Here is a 17,704-nt window from a genome sequence, read left to right as displayed (position 1 = left end):
GTAAGCTTCACATGTCAAAAGAAACAAATGACACTCAAATAAAAAAAGATAATCTATGAAACGCTGAACATAACATACAATGGTACATTCTATTACTAAATAATATACTTAGGAAGAAATTCTTTGACAGGTGACACTAAATCTAGATTCATTCAAGTCATCACCAGAAGCACAGGAAATCCTTCCCTTTCCCCTTTCCTGTTCCTTTTCCCATTTCGTGTCTTAGGATATTTCCTAAAGAAAACTGGATTCTCTCTGTAATGTCATTTCTCCTTTGCATGAAATAGATGTTGGGAAGGATTGGTAACTCTGCAATGGACTTCAAATAATTACGAGAAGAAGCTTTCTGAGGCACACTTGTAAAAGTCTTAGAATTTGATAACATTGCTCACTTAAACACTCCCTCCACCACCCTAAATAATATATTTTAGTTTAGCCACATTGAATTTTCATATTTTATATTTGATTCGTTAGTGCTAAATGTGATTTACTGAACCATGAAACTACTATTAGGAAATCCTAGAATGGAAACAGATCTGTTTGTTACCCACTTGAATTGACTGCCTGGGTATACTGAATTAGAGCTATACTAGCTGAGTGGTTAAAATTACCTAACTTGGAACAAGATAGATGTTAAAAATTAATTTTCCTTGGGAAGTTATAGCTAAATGTGGAGATACATACATACGTGTGTGTGTGTGTGTGTGTCCCCATCCTTCATCTCCCTCCCAAAGCTATATAGATATACACTTGTTACTTTTTTTCTGAAGGGAAATTGGGAACTGGTAATAACCCATTTTAAAGTTCGGCATTTTCTAAAGCTCACTTGGGTCAATCCAATTCTCAGTTTTGCACTTATCGTTGAAATGAGATATGTATACTATTCACAAACATCTACATAATATGTACATATTATATGTATGTAATATATGCATGTATACATGTGTGTGTGCCCACGCCGGTACAGGAGAAAAAAAACTTTATTTTTGGATAATGAGGCCAAAATGTCTTCTTTGTTTTATAATGCGTGTTGTAGGAACAAAGAACCTGAACAATGTTGTTTAAGTTCTCTTGGACTTTGAGGGTAAATATAATTGGGATTAAAATACTGACATGCTCACATTTAGTAGAAAGATAAGAACAATTCATTGGGAGCTATTCCGGTCCCACTGGTAATCACATAATTGAACAGGGTTTTTAGAGGATATTTGAAGCTATTGTTGCCTGTTGTGCAATTACATAATTAGTCAGGATCTCTGTAATAAAATCTTTTCTAAACACATGTGGGTTAGTACTAAGTAAATTTAGGGCGAATGCTATATTTTTACATTTAATACTTCAGTTTTAAATCAGAGCTATATAACAACTTGGTTTAAACGTTAAACATTATGTTACCACACTACAGATGCTTAAAATGCAAATGACTGGATTACTTGCAAACTAAGCAAAAAACCTACATATATTTAAGCTTAAAAAATATTAATCAAAACCGCTTTATGAACATGAGCCCGCTACCACATCTCATCTAGAGTGTTTACTTCTTGGGGACCCAGGGGTTGCATATTTCTTTGGGGCTGATTATTTCTTCCACCTACCCCTGAATTATTGACATTCACATGCATGCCTATAAATGATAACGCTACGCAGTGAGGTACATTTCAGAACTCCTTTTACACCCAAACAAACGTGGCCTGGCGAAGGGGACCGAAAACGTGGCGGCTAGTAGGGAAGAGCACCAATCCCGTGCTCGTTATCATCATTTGGTAATGAGTCTCCCGCGGCTGCTCCGCCCGGCTCAGCTCTCGCGCACGCCCGCGGGGAGGCCCCCGAGCGCGGTAGCACAAAGGCGCGCGGAGCCCGGCAGCCCCGCAGGCAGGCGGCGCCGCACTCCCTCGCCGCGCTCCGGCCCCGCCCGGGCGGCACAAAGAGCTGAGCCGCCACTCGCGAGGGGCCCCCGCGCCGGGCAGCCCGCCACACCCACTCGGGCCCGCTCCCGCCTCCACCGCCTCGGGCGCCCTGATGAATATGCATCGCCGCGCTCCCGCCCCCGGCTCCTCCTTTCGGTTTCCTTCCCGCCGCCAGGCGGAAGCGAAGAGCCGCGCTTCCCGCGCGCCTGGCCGGTCGGGGCGGGGCGGGGCGGGGCGGGGCCGGGCAGGCGGTGGGCCGGAGAAAGAGAAAGCCGGGGAGGCGGCGGTGCCGGCGGCGGAGCGCGGGCGGGGCGCGGAAAGGGTGCGCGGGTGGCCGCGGTCCGGGGTAGCCTCGCCACCGGCCCGGCCGATCCCAGAGCGGGGAAGGGGCGAACGCGCGACCCTGCCGCCGCACCGGCTGCATCTGCCTAGCCCGCTCGGAGCCCGGACGCGGGCGGGGAGGCAGCCCGCAGCCCCAGAGCAGCCCTGCTAAAACAATAAAACCCAGCAAACACACGCGCGCGCTCGCGCGCGTACACACACACACACACACACACACACAAACACACACACACAGCACTCTGGACGGCTTTCAAGTCTACCTCGAGAAACAGTCTTCTGCAAGTGAGAGGAAGCAAAACTGGATACCCAGACAGGCTGAGGGGCTGCCTGCTTTTAGACTTGACTTTTGCCGCCTTTTCTTCTTTGGGCCAAGAACTGTGGCATTGCAGAAATAAAACAAAAGTAAGAGACTAACTCCTGGATTGCGCTTTAAAATAAAAACTATTAATAAATACAATAAGTGACACCAAAACAACCCTTGAGAAAGTCCACAAATCTGTACCTCAGATACGTGAAGTCAGCGGCCCAGGGTTCTGTTTACAGACTCAACATCTCTTTTATTTAACGTAATAGAATGCGGTGGTATGTGGCTTTGAAATGACTGGCTTTATTTGCTTGTCTTGTTTGTCCCTTGCATCCCCTTCTATCCCCAGACACAGATTTTTTACTGTTTGTACATTGTAAAGAGACTTTACCTAAATGTCATTTCTTCTTTACAAGTTGGGCCATAGTGTTGGATTTTCAGCCTTAATGCTTTTTTTTTTTTTTTAAGCTTTGGCAACTTTAGTGTATATGTCACACTTTTATAGAGACATTGTGAGTCCAAAACAGTGTGAAATGTAGCATTTTTCCTGCTTCAACTCCCTACTCCCCCCCCTTCTCCCCCATGATGGAAAAAATTACTGTACAAATGATACTTTAGTTGTACCTTGTAGCCCATTCTCTCTTTTTGGAGCATTTTTCTTCTCTTTAAGGTGAATATGCACAGATTTGTTACATATGCTCACTTAAAAGTGTCTTTATTTAGCTCTGGTGTACTGGAGTTTTTAAAGTCAATCTTCATTTTAAAGTTTAGTTACCCCTAGCCCCTTGTTCCTGAAGTGGCAGGATAGAATTGTTAGCCCTCCTCCCACTCTCCCCCTCCCTTAAAAAAAAAAAAAAAAAGATTATGATGGATTTCTTCCTGCTCCTGTTAATAATTTTTTTTCCTGCCCTGCTGTTTTTGCTCTAGGATTTTTTCCCTTCTGCCTAACTGTGTGTGTGTGTCTGTCTCCCTTTTTCCTTGTCCTCTCTTCGCCAGTATGTCTGGAACACATTTTAATGCACAATATCCCATCCATTAAGTTGTGGTTGAATGCGGAGTGTGTGAGGACTTGGCAGCTTTCAGGTTGAAGGGGGCGGGGAAGCCAGTTTCGACTTTGACACAAAATGCCGAAGTGGCGTGATTGGAATTATTATTAGTGCTGTGAACATGGCCTTCTTCTCCTGGAGTTAGTAGAACTGCCATTGAACTTGAGATGGGACAGACAAGATCTCCAACCCGCTCCCCCCAACCAAGTACAGTAGCTGGCAGGGAAAAGGCGCCAAAATACACAAGATTAACTCTAACTTTCTTTGACAGGATCCTATAACACCATCCTTTGTAATTTTAACTTTCCAACGGGCGGGAAAAAGTTAACTTGGGAACCCATACTTAAACAGATATTTAAATCAGCCCTAAAATGGAATAAATCCAGAAAGTCATACACACATGCTTATGTGGTTAGAAAAGAATGCAAATGTAAATAAGCAGGATGAATGTGTGTATCTGACTGGGGAGTTCAAGATTTAATCAAAATGAGAATTAGTGTGACTTTTGAGTATATTTACTGTATGGGGGAGAGCATTGTGAGGCGAAGAAGTTGACCTTTAGGCAGCCTAAGTAAAAACTGCAAAGAGTTGTGAAACACAAAACGTTGTGGTTTCCAGTTTTACATCTGAGGTTTGATGTTTTCACTTAATGGTATGAGAGATGCAGAAAGCTCCAGTGCTGAAAAGTCCCTATTAAATCATATGTGGGCAAAGGTCAATCACTCCAACTCACTGATACACTATACTGCAGATTCCTGCCTAACTGATGGGGAGCACAGGAAAAAGTGCTTGGGCAATAAAAGTATTAGAAGGGTAATTATCGTCCGTGGTTGGGACTGCATTCTTGTGCACTGGCAAAAGGTTTTTACTAGCCCTGATGAATTTTAAAGCTGAGTATTGTTGAAAGCTGTTTTAATAGGAAATTGATTAGCTGAGTGTTTCATACAATAAATGGTGACAGTTTCATTGTTTGATGTCCAAAATAAATTCCTTTTATTCTTTAGTAGACAGAGGCATCCATTTAATTTTAAGATGGTCAGACTGAGCAGCAGTATAATTATTGGTGAATGTAATGTCACGAACATCTGTAACTTTGCTTTCAGAGTTTGTGACGTCACACAATTTGACAATATTATTGCTTTGGAATTTATTAACTTACTGTGTATTGTGAAATTTTTTCAGATATATTTCAGAGATAAAGTTTACTTAAATATCAATATATATTTTGTATAGGCCCAACTGTCTTCTATCTTTGTAATTATGCAATTGTTGGCTAAATTTTATTTTGAAAGTTAAAATGCACAGTCCTGTTGTTATGCATTGTTTTGGTTTTGAAACAGAAAGGCAGTTTTCAAGGAAAGAATTAGAGAAAGGGGTGCAGAAAGTTTGAGTTGGTTTGCAACGCACTTTCTACACTTAATGCAGAATGTAAAGACGACTTAGCCATTCTGGATGAAGCTTTCTAAACAGATCTTTAAAACTCATCTGTTTTCATGTCACAGAGGCACATGTAGATGGGTAACAGAAGCCAATTTACATGTAGAAATAAAATGATAGTATAGTTTTACTTTAAAGGTCAGCTATCTTGAAAAAGGACAATAGCTACAACTCTCAAGACTGTATGTGACTCAAAAGAACTCAAAAGAAGACTGTACGTGAAAGTGCCTATAACTTTTCAAGTATTGTGAGTGAAGCAAGGCAATTATTACCATGATTTTCAAAGTTTAAAATAAATCATGCAAAAATTACAGGGCAACTGCTGACATTGTAATCCCGGAAAGCAAATGTCTTCAGAAGTTGGGAATCTCTGTTGATGAACTAGCCTCATTTCTGTACAGAAGTGGAAACCAGCTAATCTTAATGCTGGCCAGTCTGTGTTCAGATTCAGTGGTGGCTTGTTAATGTGCCCGAAATGTAGGCACACTTAGTGGGATGGTATTTTTTTTAAACAGTCGAGTACAGGCATTTCAGCAGCGACATTATTAACAGCGTCATTTTTCTCATTTAGTTTTGTCCTCAGGGGACACCAAACAGCTCCCAGAGGATGGGAAGAAAGTCCACGGTTATTTATTCATTTCAGTGAAAGGCAAAGTGCTGGCAGTGGGGCTTGGGGAAGCTAACCGGTTGTGAATTTTCTAGTACGGAAAAATCACTACCCTAATTTGACAGTAGTAGTTTAAGGGCTGAGAGAGCTGGGCATGATTTTGCAATTCCCATCAAGTGCAGACAATTTCAGTACTTGTTGGTTGTTTATATATGCATTGTTGAGTGGATTTTTGATGTTCTTGCTTGTGGATATAAAATTGTGTTTTACAGGCTACACGTGTATGATTTTTATGGTTCATTTGGAAGAAGAAAAGGTCCCTGGGCATGGTGTAGTGGATACTTGCAGTCTTGCAGGCCTGTTTCCTGGGGGTCAGGAGGTCATCTGTCTCTTTTGTATTTAGTTTTAAAATATTGATACTGGCCATGCAGCCAGGGTGTGTGGAATTGTTGAGCCTCCCCTCTAATCACATGCAAGCGCTAAAAAAAAAAAAAAAGTCATCCGCGTGTATTGAAAATGACAGCTTTGTTAAGCTCCAAGAACCTTTCCTTAAACTGCTCAGGATTCACAACCTGTCACTGAATTTCTTTAGAAGGGAGAAGGTTAAAAGAAAATAAATATTAGAAGACCCTTGAGATGTTAAGCTCCTCTCTGGAGGTCAATGAAAGGCTCCAATTGGGTAATACTGCTTACTTTTTCAAATATACAATTGAGTTTTGAAAAATCCAGTCACCTGAAGCACAGACACTCCAGCACTTCTTGAAATTAATAAACTATCTGTCAGAAAAGAAACTTTTCTCTCTATAAGGTGGCAGGGAATAGGTGGTCTAGGGAGGAGGTCTTTAGGGATTCTGAAATATCAGATTTTCCTGTTGCTGCAGAAGCCTTTCACTTCTTTCTTCCAGCCAGATTTTGGGGTGAATGAAATTGACTTGCTTTAACTCTTTCAGTGAGTGAGAGAGAGAAGAAAAAAGGCAGTTTAGGAGAGGTAAGTACCAGTCTAAAAAGTGTTTGGCCCACTTTGATAGTATCAGAAGCTTTTCAGAGACACTTTAAAACCACTCTTAATTACCATGGCACAGAAATGCTGGGTAAAAGGGAAAGTGGCTAAAATACCCTATGTACTTTCTCACTTCCTTCTCTCTGCTCTTCTACCTGGAATTTAAAAGACTGGCATTTCTCAAACCACAGATAGTGAAGGGTCCTGCTGAGAGAAGACAGATGTTCCTTCCACACACCCCAATCCATCAGCTCCTCTTTCCAGAAGCCTCTCTTAGAGTTCATCCTGGGAAGACCTGCAGTGGCCTGGGCATTAGCTGTACAAGAAGTAGTATTCTGGGGGTGGCGGGGGTGGGGGGGTCAGCCATCCCGCCCATGGCTCCAAGGCCTGAGAGGACAGTCAAAGCCATATCAAATGAGCACCCCATAAGCTACTCCGGATGTCTCTGTTGCCCATTCTTTCCTCCCTTTTAGTTTCCCCCTCCTCACCATTACTCCTTTCTTATTTTCCTTTTCCTCAGAAACAGATCCAAACCGCCAACTACCAAGCATCCTCCATGCTCATCCAACTGTGCCCAACCATAAGTGCCCTACAAACAGGGAGCGATTTGAACCCCTCAGTGATAGGCCTGGGAGGCCCCAGACGTCTTCACTTCTCTGGGGTCTTACCTGGGTCTGTCGCTGCTTCTTCACCCCTGGCGCTGCTGCAGCTTTTGTGGCCTCTTCTGTGTAAGAGTTGTCAATTTTTCATTTTTCTTTTTTAAGCTTGTGAGAAACTTTAGGATGCGACCTAGTTTGGGTGGCAAAAGGAAACCGTTTCTGTTGGTAAGGGAAACTAATAAGGGAGGAGGGGTAGCGTTGTCTGCAGACACTTGCCCAGGGCTCAGCACTGGGCCTCTTTTGCTAGGGGACAGCGGCTCGTTCTAGATCTCTGGCTGAACGAAGCGCTCTCTGGGTGCCAGGATTTCACTGGGGGTGGTGTGGTGAGGAGGGAGGGAAGTAGAGAGGGAGGGAGAGAAAGAGAGAGATGGGCGCTTGATTTTTAAAGAGACCTCGAAATAATGGCTTCTGTACGAGTTCAGGCATTCAAAGAGGTGTGTTCAAGGACAGGAGTGCATTCGTGCCAAGGGGAATGTCTTTTATGGTAAATTAACTCCGGTTAAATTGAATATTTGTTCAAAGGGAAACTCCAGTAGTTAAAGCTGGTATTATCAGTAGCGCTTCCCCGCCCCCCTCCCCTCAGACTCTGGTATGAGGGTGAGAAAAGGGATGCAGCATAATGTGCAATACAAAGTGATGCTTTGGGTTTGTTGTGTTTTTTTTTTTTTTTTAAATCTAGCATGAGATCGCCTAAAATTTTCTGAGAGAGAAATGAGTATTTATAACGTGGACTGTCACCTCATTTCTTTCATCTATAAAGACGATCAAGTTTATCCTGGCTTTTCAAAAAAGAAGAAATGACCCACACAAAGGAAATTAAGGTTGTCAGAGACCTGACTGGAGGATTTGCCTCCGGGGGGAGCAGGGAGGCCGCTCCCGGTGGTGTGTGCCCTAAAGGGTTAACTCGGGAGAGTTCTCTAAATTTTCCCGACTTTACCTGTCTTCCCAGAACCAACGCTCCCCCCACCTCCACCCCTGGCCTTCTCAACTCCCCCTCTTTCGCCAGTGCTTTTTTTCTTTGGGCTCTTGGTTTACGGGGCCTGCAGCTGGTGGACTTGGCAGGCTCGCCTCATTAAGAGTGCTCTTTGAAAACGGACTGTGTTTGAGCATTTCCCTAATGAGGACAGGACGGGGTTAAAAAGTGACCATTTCATGGTTGACTTGAACCTGCCTACTTTTCTTGATGTGTCGTTGTGAAATGCTTGATGTGGATAACTCCCACTTGCTGAAGGAAAAAGTCACTGGTTCCTTCGGGTCCTCGGGGTGGGGTGATAAAGGGGTGGGGGGAGGTGGGCAGGAGCCGGAGAGACAGAGAGAGGAGAAAGTTGAGGGGAAAAATCGAGAGGGGGGAAGCGAGGAAAAGAGGAAAGGGAAATCAGAGCACAGCTGGAGGTGGGGGCGGCCCCGCCCCGGGGCTGGGGCCGTCAAGTCCTCTCCGCGGCCCCCGGCTAGGTAGACGCGGAGCCCCTGGCACTCACTTTTCCTCTCTCCATTGTCTGCACAGCCTTTGCTTCCACCTCTTCCCCACCCACCCCTGGCCGAAAACCGGAATTTGGGGGGCGGGGTGTGTATGTGAGAGTGTGTGTCTGTGTGTGCCAGTGCCCGTGCGCGCGCGCGCGCGCAGAAAGGGTGCAAGGCAAACCGCCGGCCTCCAAATATCCGAAATCAAGTTCATTCACTCGGGGCCCGCGGCTGGCGGCGGGGTGGGGGCGGGGCTTCGCGCGGGAGCTTGGCGGGCGCGGCCGCCTTTGCAGGGCTGGAGCGGCACACGCACCCCGCTCGCGTGCGCGCCCACCCGCCCGCCCGCCCCGCAGCCCCGGGCGCGCCGCGGCCCCACCCTGCTTGCACCCAGGCGGGGCGGGAGCCGTTTTCCGCCGGCGCCCCGGGCCCCGGGGGGGGGTAGGGATTGGGGGAGAGCCAGAGGGGCTGCAGGAGGAAAAGAGCGGAGCAAGCCGCGGTAGGAGGAGGAATAGGAGGAGGAGGCGCCGGAGGCGGTGGCGGCGGCGGCAGCTCGGCCCGGTCCTCCCGCTCCGAGCGAGGCCACGTGCACCGGGCACCGCCACGGAGGGCGGCAAACCGCGGCGAGGCGCGCCGCTTCTGCGGAGCTGCCCCGGGACGCGGGCCTGCGCAAGGGAGACCCCGGAGGGCCCCGCCCCCATCCGCGCCGGCGCGCCCCAACTACTTGAGACCAAGTTCGCTCAGGCCCCCGCCTCCCCCTCCTCCCTTCAGCCGGCGGGCATTGCGGACCGCGCCCGCCCGGGGTGCGAGAGTCGGCGCCCCAGCCTGGGCCCCGGGGCGGCCTGGGTGTGAGGGAATTTTCCATTCGTTCCTTTCTCCGGCCCAGTCCGGCTCAGTGCTTCTCCCACTCGGAGGTTCCCGCGGTTTAAAGAGTCCGCAGCGAGCACCGAAATACCTCTTCCAGGGCGGGTTTTCGAGGGGTGTGTACGTGGGGGGGGGGGATGCGGGATTTGCCCAAAGGGCGGAAAGAAGATCTATTTAAAATAATAAAAAAAAGTCGTGGTGCTGTTGCAGTGGTATGAGAGCTTTAACAAATGAGAGAGAGAGAGAGAGAGAGAGAAGCAAGAGGAGGAGGAGGAGAAAGGTGGGGGGCGGGGGGTGTGGAGAGGCTGGTGCAAAAGGAATGCGCGTTTGCAGGAGGAGGAGTAAAGCGATGATTGTGTAATTAAATAATAAAACAATCCTTAAGTCTGATTTGGAGAGAGCTCGACCGGGGTCCAGAGGGTGGAACCGGTGAATTTTTCAACTTCCAAGTTTTGCAACGAAAGAAAGCGAGAGAGGGAGGGGAAAAAAAGAGCCCAGAGCAGAAAAGAGAGGAGTTTGGAGCCGAGCGGGAGAGCGGGATTTATCGTTTGGGATTTTTCAGGAGCGCGTTCCGATCCCTCTGGGCGGCGGCGGCAGCAGCAGCAGCCTCCTCGCTCGGCCGGGTCAGACGCGGGGCGAGGCGCGCGGGAGGGCAGCCGGGCGTGGAGGAGTCTGCGCGGGCAGCGGCGGCTGCAGCCGGGGACCGCGCACCGCGAGCCTCTTCCGCCCGGGAGACCTGCGCTCGCGCCCCCTCCCTCACCCCGGCCTCTCCCGGCTCCCCCACCCCACCCCGCCCCCACCCCGGCCCTCTCCCGCGCGCGCCCCTCCACCCGCGCGCACTCGCTCACGCTCCCCCTCGCGCACACACATGGTCGGCTCGCGGCAAAGTTTCGCCTGCGGTCGCCACTCCGGGATCCTGCCGCAGTGCTCGGGGCTGTAACCTTGAACTTTCCCAGCGCGGTGACACATTCTCCTCGCTCTCCCTCCCGCCCTCTCTCCTGCGCCCCCCTCCCCGCCTTTTTTAAAAAAGCATTTCACCACCAACCACCACCCCAATCCAACCCACACCGAATCTTCGCGCACCCCCTAGCCCCCAACAAAAACAACAACTGCAAAACAGAAAACAAATCCCCAAACCCAGGCGAAAAGCAGCCAACACCGGCGGCGGCGGCGGCCTCGGCGAGCACGGCCAGCGCGGTCGGACTGCAGGAGGGTTAAAAGTGTAGATTGGATTTCACCCCGGGAAATCTAGCACGCCGAGTGAACTTGAATCTTTGGCTATTTAAGGAGGACTGGGTTTGTTGTGAAGTTGCGGTGATCCAGCGCAGAGCCCCGTCCTGATTGATCGCATCGCGGGGCTCAGATGACTGTAAAATGAATAGATGAAATTCTTGCTTCTCGAAGATTTTCTTGGGCATCTCCGGGAAAGTGCGTTTTAAGGCGAAGTCATGATGTATTCTCCCATCTGTCTCACTCAGGTACATGCCTCGGTCACTTTCTCGAGCTTTCTCTCTAGCCCGAAATGCCTTTGTTTTGTTTTGCTGCTCTCGTCTGCGGACAATTAATGGCTTTAGTTAACCTCCGCACACCCCGGTCCCCCTCAGAAGAAGTGGCCCGGAGTTGCGGCGGGGTTTGCAGGGCGGCGCGGGAGCCGGCGCGCGGCCCCTAGCCCACGGCCACCGCGAGCGCCGAGCCCAGCGCCCTGGGCACGGAGAGCGGGCGCCCGCGCCCTGCCAGGGCGGCTGGGCCGGGCGAGGCCGCAGGGGATGGGCAGGGCCCGGGCCCGCAAGCGCTAGCCCGCGCGCGGCCCCACTAGTGCCCGCTGTACCCCTGCCCAGGGTGCCCGCCGCCTCGCTTGCGCGCCGAGGCGGACTCCGGCTTTAGAGGAGCTTTAGGGGAGGACAGAGCCCTTATAAACAACCGGTGAACTTAGGCGAGGGGACTCCAGTAGGAGTCCTTGTGGGCGCCTCTGGACTCCGCTGCAGGCAGTGGGCGGGAGACGAAGCGACTCGGAGGTTGTGGTCCGGGGACCCATTCCTTTGCTTAATTTGGGGATCTGAAACTCAGGTCCATCGCGATCCGCACTTTGAGGCGTCCAGTGACCACGCCACAAAGGCGGTCTGTACGTGGACTCGAGTTAGTTGGTCGTGGTGAAAGTTAAGGACTTTTAAAACATGTTCATTTTGTGGAGACCTGTTCATTTGACGATATTTGGGCGTAGGACAGAAAGAAATGCTGGAAAGTAAGGTCATTTAAAATTTTTTCACTCTGAAAATTGTCCTAAGACTTTAGGAACAGTGTTGTGAAATAAAATAGTGGCTTTATACTTTTGCAGGAACACAACTTATATATTTTAAACCAGTCGGTCAAATGGAAAAGTGACGAGACCAAACAGACTTACCTGGGGGCATCTTTCATCGCTGCCCAGCTAACTAACCAACTGACGAGCTGACTAAATATCTTAGCCCAGAGTTGTTACTTGAAGCAGTATTTTAAACCTCTAAAGGTATGGGGCAGTTGACTTCAGCTTTTAGGAGGATATGTCACGATTAGTAATTGAGAACCATTTTCTTTGACGTTGGCTTAAAAACTAAACAGTTGAAGAAGTGTCGCCTAGTCTAAGGTGTGTTACAATTTTTTAAAAATCCAGTATCATGATGATGCATTTTTTCTGATGAACAAATGATTAAGGTTTCAATTGTGTGACAATTAGAAGCCATTGTGATTCAAAAGGACTGAGGCATTCATAAATTGTGAATGAAGATGAAAACAATGATAAGGCTTATTCAGTGATTGGATACAGTCCTGTAGCTTTTTGGCTGACACATTTTTTATTGTTTATATTTTGTTTGGCATCGGAGTATGATTAACTTAGATATGGCTATTTTCAGCAAGTAAACGTGCACTTTAATTTAACAAAACTGGAAAAATGAATTGCTGAGCTATTTGTATTTTTAAGGCTGTGAATAATGGCCAATAAATATGATGATGAAACTGTTTCAGGTATAACGAATTGCCTTCAGCTGCAAAAGTTACCTTTCATATTACCCATCAGCAGGATTTTTTTCCCTCTTTCTGGTAAACCACATCCATTTGACATTATTTTTACGTTATTGAAGCATAGTTCAAATAAAACAAATTAAGGTAAGGTTTTCACTTGCAAAGTGCTGTACCACTTACTCTCATGTAAAGGATTGCTTTTCTATATTAGTTCATATTTCCAGCATCGGCTTTTCAGAAACATTGCTAGCGATTACATTGCATTTTCGGTTTCCTCTAAATATGTATTGAAAAGTCACTAGCTTTATCTAAATTTGTGTAAGTTAAAAATAATATTGTAGCATCGTGACATATGGAATATTACGAGCATGTACAGCATAGTCATTCAGCTATCACATTAGTATTCAAGGGTGCATGCTTACCAACACTAATTCATGATGACTGATATTCTCTACTGTTTTAATAATGTAAATCTAAGTTGACATATTGAAACTGTTTTGGGGATTTAAGGTCTAGACTAGAGAAGAAATTTTAGCTTTAGAATTCTCACTTTAATATCTGTGTGACTTTATAGGTAGTGTAAGGTGTTGCAAAAGTAACATTAACGGTGTTACTTTGATATCAGACCAGTAGTTTAGTTTTGTCAGCAAAACATTTTTTAGGGTATGTAAATACAAGATAGAGAAACATTCTTAATTGATTGGAAACTTTACTAAGTGTTTCAGTTATCACAAAAGGATATCTAGGTTTTAGAAAGAATTTGCAGAAGGAGCTACAGTTAAAGTTGATATTTATCAAAGTGTTACTCAAAAGTATCAGTACCTGGATATAAATCTGTATTTATGTATCAGTATAAATCAGATGTTTAAAGAAAATTAAGAACCATCATGATATGATTTTGTATTTGCTTTTTCTAAAAATAATGTAAATCCTTAATAGTATAACTTTCACTTGGAATGATTGCATTGAATTTTTTTCTTCTTTCGCTGTTTCTCAAGTTCTTAAGGTACATTTAAAAAAATGGTTTACTGTTATATAGCAGTGGTCCAAGAACATCTAGTATTTATTCTTCTGCCTCTATATTGGTCTAATTTTCCATCCCTTTCATGGAGACCGCTGTTTCTGTGAAGAAAAAGAAATATTTCCAGTAGAATTAGGACTGTTTACTTTTATATTTGAAATTTGTAACTAGGCTATTTATTTTATCAATTTAGTTCAACTAAAGGAAGTTTAAAAAGAGAAAAAATTGGCATTACTGAATGCCAATGTGTTTTAATAAAAATTCTGAGAGAGCAAGGTGGCATATTACCTTAGCATACAGCCATTAGATCTTAGATCATTTACATGCTTTGCTTTCTTAAAAAATAATTTTCATAGTTGTTTAAAGTATTATTGTGATAATCTATTAATTAGGACATCTGAATACCTTAATCACGTTTTTTTTGATGAAGACAAATTACTATGCTCCACATTCATATCATTCAAAATCACTAAAAATATATTGTAACAGCATTAGAAAACAGTCATACTTGAGAGATGATATTTTAGTCATGGTAACACAGAAATATATGTGACTTGCTGAAAATCTCTACTTATCACTTTTTTGAGGATATGTCTCCATGGCAGAAGTAAGTGTTTTGCTTGAAAGGAATTCACATAATAGTAAAGCCCTGAAAGATATTTATAAGGCAACTGTGGACTGAGAAAGTTTGCTACTTCTATTTATCAATAGGAAAAAAGTATGTTTTAAAACATTACTTGGCAGCATTGGCAACAAACTCAAGGCAACCTTAAAAAACATTGTTTTGTGTGCATTTGCTAAGAAATTCCAAATTCAGCCCTCACATTTGCATTTTGATTGTTTAACTAAGTTATTAAAATTTTGAGATCTGTTACATGATAGATGATTGGAAGCTCAAACAAATTTAATCAAAGTATGTTTGATGTCTTTATAGGAAAATGAAATGTTACTGAACATAGTACTTAAGGATAAAAGTACTTAGAAGTTAACACATTGCTTAATATCTGTTAAAATAATATCGTATTTTTAAAAGTATGGCAAGGGTAAAGTGAGTGAGGCAAAGCTCCTCCCGCCCCCATGTACTCTTTACATCTCAAGTTTTTAGTTCATGAGTATATATGTATGTTTTTTGATCATATCAATAAATCATAGTTAAAGTCAGAATATAGGAAGTGAGTTCCCAAAGCATGTTTGAGTCCACATCTCCTTGAGCAGGGTTTCCTTTTGTATATATTTCTAAGGGGGATAAACAAAGTTTTTGTAGTTACAGTGAATGCTGAAAGCATGGCATCAGAAAGTATATGGAGATAGGGAGGTCTTATCATGGGCTGTGGTTGCTGTGAGCAGGGCTGCCTTCCCACACAAAGAACAGATTGTGGTTTAACTCTTTCCATGGCCTAGTTTAATGTGCTCGCATAGTAACTGAATTGTTCAAATCTCTGCTGGAAACTACTGATCGGTTTAATGATTTCCTCTATGGCATTTGGTTATGCCTCATGCTGTGATGTAATCATCTACATTCTGTATTGTTATAAAATTTTGATTTAGGTTTATTCTGCTCTAGAAACATTTTACAGCAATATGTTAAAACACTTGAAAACTGCATTATTGATTGGATGGGATGTACACCTCTTCCGGATCTGAACTGCAGACTGCGAACATGCTGCAGTCTTTAGCGTTGAAACTTTGAATCTGATCTTAAAAATGAGTTCATAACTCTATGGGAGTTTGGGGGTGTCTTCTTTGTTAGAGTGTCATTTGTGATACTTTCATCATTTTTACCTGATGGAATTCATCAGTCTGCTGATTAAACAGAATTTATTCCACATAGTTCAGGGTGACCAGCCCTAAGATGTCAGTGTTAACTTGGGATATAAACAGTTAGAGAAAGTTATTTTGTGGTTGAGGTGACAATACAGTGACCAGAAAAGTGGCCGCAGTGGAAGTTCTCATTTGTTTCAGATCTGGCCTTATTGCCCGCATACAGTGTGCACGACTGGATGTTAAGCTCTTTCTCGGAACAGTAAGAGGCCTGAGCTTAGGAGACAGGTTTTACCTATGGCAGGAAGTAATGAAATACTGACTGCTTTGGGAAGTAACTTGAAATAACTGGAGGTGCAAATTATCTGCCACTCGTCGCCGCCTCCCTCCCTTATAAAAGGCGTACATGAAACAGGCAGGAAAAACGCAGGAGCCTAAGGTAAACCACTTAATTCACAAGACGGGATCTCTCCACGTGCAGATTCACAAGTCCATGCATACGGGCACCCACAGCCCTGTCCAAGAATTCAGAGGCGTAGCAGATGAATTGTATTGATTCCACAAAAGCAGGGAGTGACCAGCGGTGCACTCCTGGTGTCACCCTGCCACTGCATGCAGAGACACAAAGAATGTAAAGTTGGTGCCAAGTTGCCATTTTTCATTGTTCACCTCAGATTGATTTTTAAGGGGTTTAGAATAATTGCCACACTCATGTGATCGGTTAACAAATTAACTGACTCTGTGGGGCTTCAGACTCTATAGGAAAGCTGCCGGAAGAACATCCGAGTCAATTTTGTTTCAACTTTAGAAACTTTTATTTAAAAATGCAAGAGCGTGTCTGTGGGTCTGTTAGAGAGTAGCAGCGCGCGCGTGCGCGCGCGCGCGTGTGTGTGTGTGTGTGTGTGTGTGTGTGTGTGTGTGTGTTGGGGGCCAGCGTTGCTGGTAGAGGGAGGGAATGCGCTGCTCAAAGTATGGAAACCTTCTGTTCAGGACACTGATACGACAAGCTGTGTCCTTTGCCCACTTTCCCTCACTGTATACCAGTTTCTCTAGTTACCACTCTTGGAATGGTGCTGTTTCAGTGTTGGAATGTTGGACGTTTGATAAGAAAATGGATCAAGTTTAATGGCGCATGCTCTTTGTGCCACCAGCAGCCTCTTGCTGAGAGCATGCTCCAAAAGCGGGAACTGTGTGGCATTACACTGAGCATCTATATGCTTTGTGTTTCTGTGCCACAGAGAAGAGAAATGAACTGTGGCATCGCTCCTGCCTTCTGAACAGCTCTGCTCCGATTAAAAAAAAAAAATCTCACTGTGTTCTTTGTAAAATGGTACTGCTTAGTGTTAGTTGGTCAATCAAATATTTAAATATTGAATTAGGTGCCAAGCATCTTGGTCGCTTACGTTTTAAAGAATGTAGGATACATGGTGGGAATGAGGGGGATGGGGCCAGAGTGGAAATACAAATATAAACCTTATTTTCTTTTTTAGGAGGGAGAATCAACCTGTGAGTTTTGGTGGAAAGGGGGCAGCTTGGCATACTTTATTTTCTTCTGGTCCTGCTATTTTGATCATTTTAAATAAGAAAAGAATGTTATTTTTGTGCATAACTCTTGGTACCGAATTGGGAAGGGGTTGTGGTCTGATGTTTTGGAGCCTTTAAAAAACTAAACTGACTGTGTATGTCTTCTTTTTCCTCCTCATCTTCCACAGGATGAATTTCACCCATTCATCGAGGCACTACTTCCACACGTCCGTGCAATTGCCTATACTTGGTTCAACCTGCAGGCTCGGAAACGCAAATACTTTAAAAAGCACGAGAAGCGAATGTCAAAGGATGAAGAAAGAGCAGTCAAAGATGAGCTTCTCAGCGAAAAGCCTGAAATCAAACAGAAGTGGGCATCCAGGCTCCTGGCCAAACTGCGCAAAGATATCCGCCAGGAGTACCGAGAGGACTTTGTGCTCACCGTGACTGGCAAGAAGCACCCGTGCTGTGTCTTATCCAATCCCGACCAGAAGGGTAAGATTAGGAGAATCGACTGCCTGCGACAGGCAGACAAAGTCTGGCGTCTGGATCTAGTCATGGTGATCCTGTTCAAAGGCATCCCCTTGGAAAGTACCGATGGAGAGCGGCTCATGAAATCCCCACATTGCACAAACCCAGCACTTTGTGTCCAGCCACATCATATCACAGTATCAGTTAAGGAGCTTGATTTGTTTTTGGCATACTACGTGCAGGAGCAAGGTAGGAGCAGATTGTTCTTTCTTCTAGCCCGGCACACACTGCCCGCAAACCCCA

At 45.3% G+C, this 17,704-nt stretch overlaps 2 protein-coding genes across 11 annotated transcripts in view; one reads left to right on the top strand and one right to left on the bottom strand.

Moving 5' to 3' along the window:
• LOC113620134 (spidroin-2-like) overlaps positions 1-9,983 on the bottom strand; it is a 43,932-nt gene extending 33,949 nt beyond the window's left edge. Inside the window, exon 1 of the mRNA XM_027105881.1 lies at positions 7,312-9,983. Coding sequence (XP_026961682.1) covers positions 8,978-9,625 — 648 coding nt within the window. The 5' untranslated portion in view covers positions 9,626-9,983 and the 3' untranslated portion in view covers positions 7,312-8,977. The remainder of the gene's footprint in view (positions 1-7,311) is intronic.
• A 12-nt stretch (positions 9,984-9,995) lies between these two features.
• The window catches only part of NFIB (nuclear factor I B), a 235,712-nt gene continuing 228,003 nt past the window's right edge, over positions 9,996-17,704 (top strand). For 7 of the 10 annotated variants that reach the window (XM_027105880.1, XM_027105876.1, XM_027105875.1 and 4 more), the window contains exons 1-2: positions 9,996-11,102; positions 17,119-17,650. In XM_027105880.1, the coding sequence (XP_026961681.1) occupies positions 11,073-11,102; positions 17,119-17,650 (562 nt within the window). In that variant the 5' untranslated portion in view covers positions 9,996-11,072. Of the gene's footprint in view, positions 11,103-11,959; positions 12,131-17,118; positions 17,651-17,704 lie in introns of all 10 variants that reach the window. The other 3 variants (XM_027105870.1, XM_027105877.1, XM_027105874.1) reach the window with 3 other exon arrangements.

This window comes from Aethalodelphis obliquidens, unplaced genomic scaffold (assembly GCF_003676395.1).
Source record: "Aethalodelphis obliquidens isolate GAN/ISIS:26980383/991018 unplaced genomic scaffold, ASM367639v1 scaffold7, whole genome shotgun sequence".
NCBI lineage: Eukaryota > Metazoa > Chordata > Mammalia > Artiodactyla > Delphinidae > Aethalodelphis > Aethalodelphis obliquidens.
This window is presented reverse-complemented; position numbering and strand designations above follow the sequence as displayed.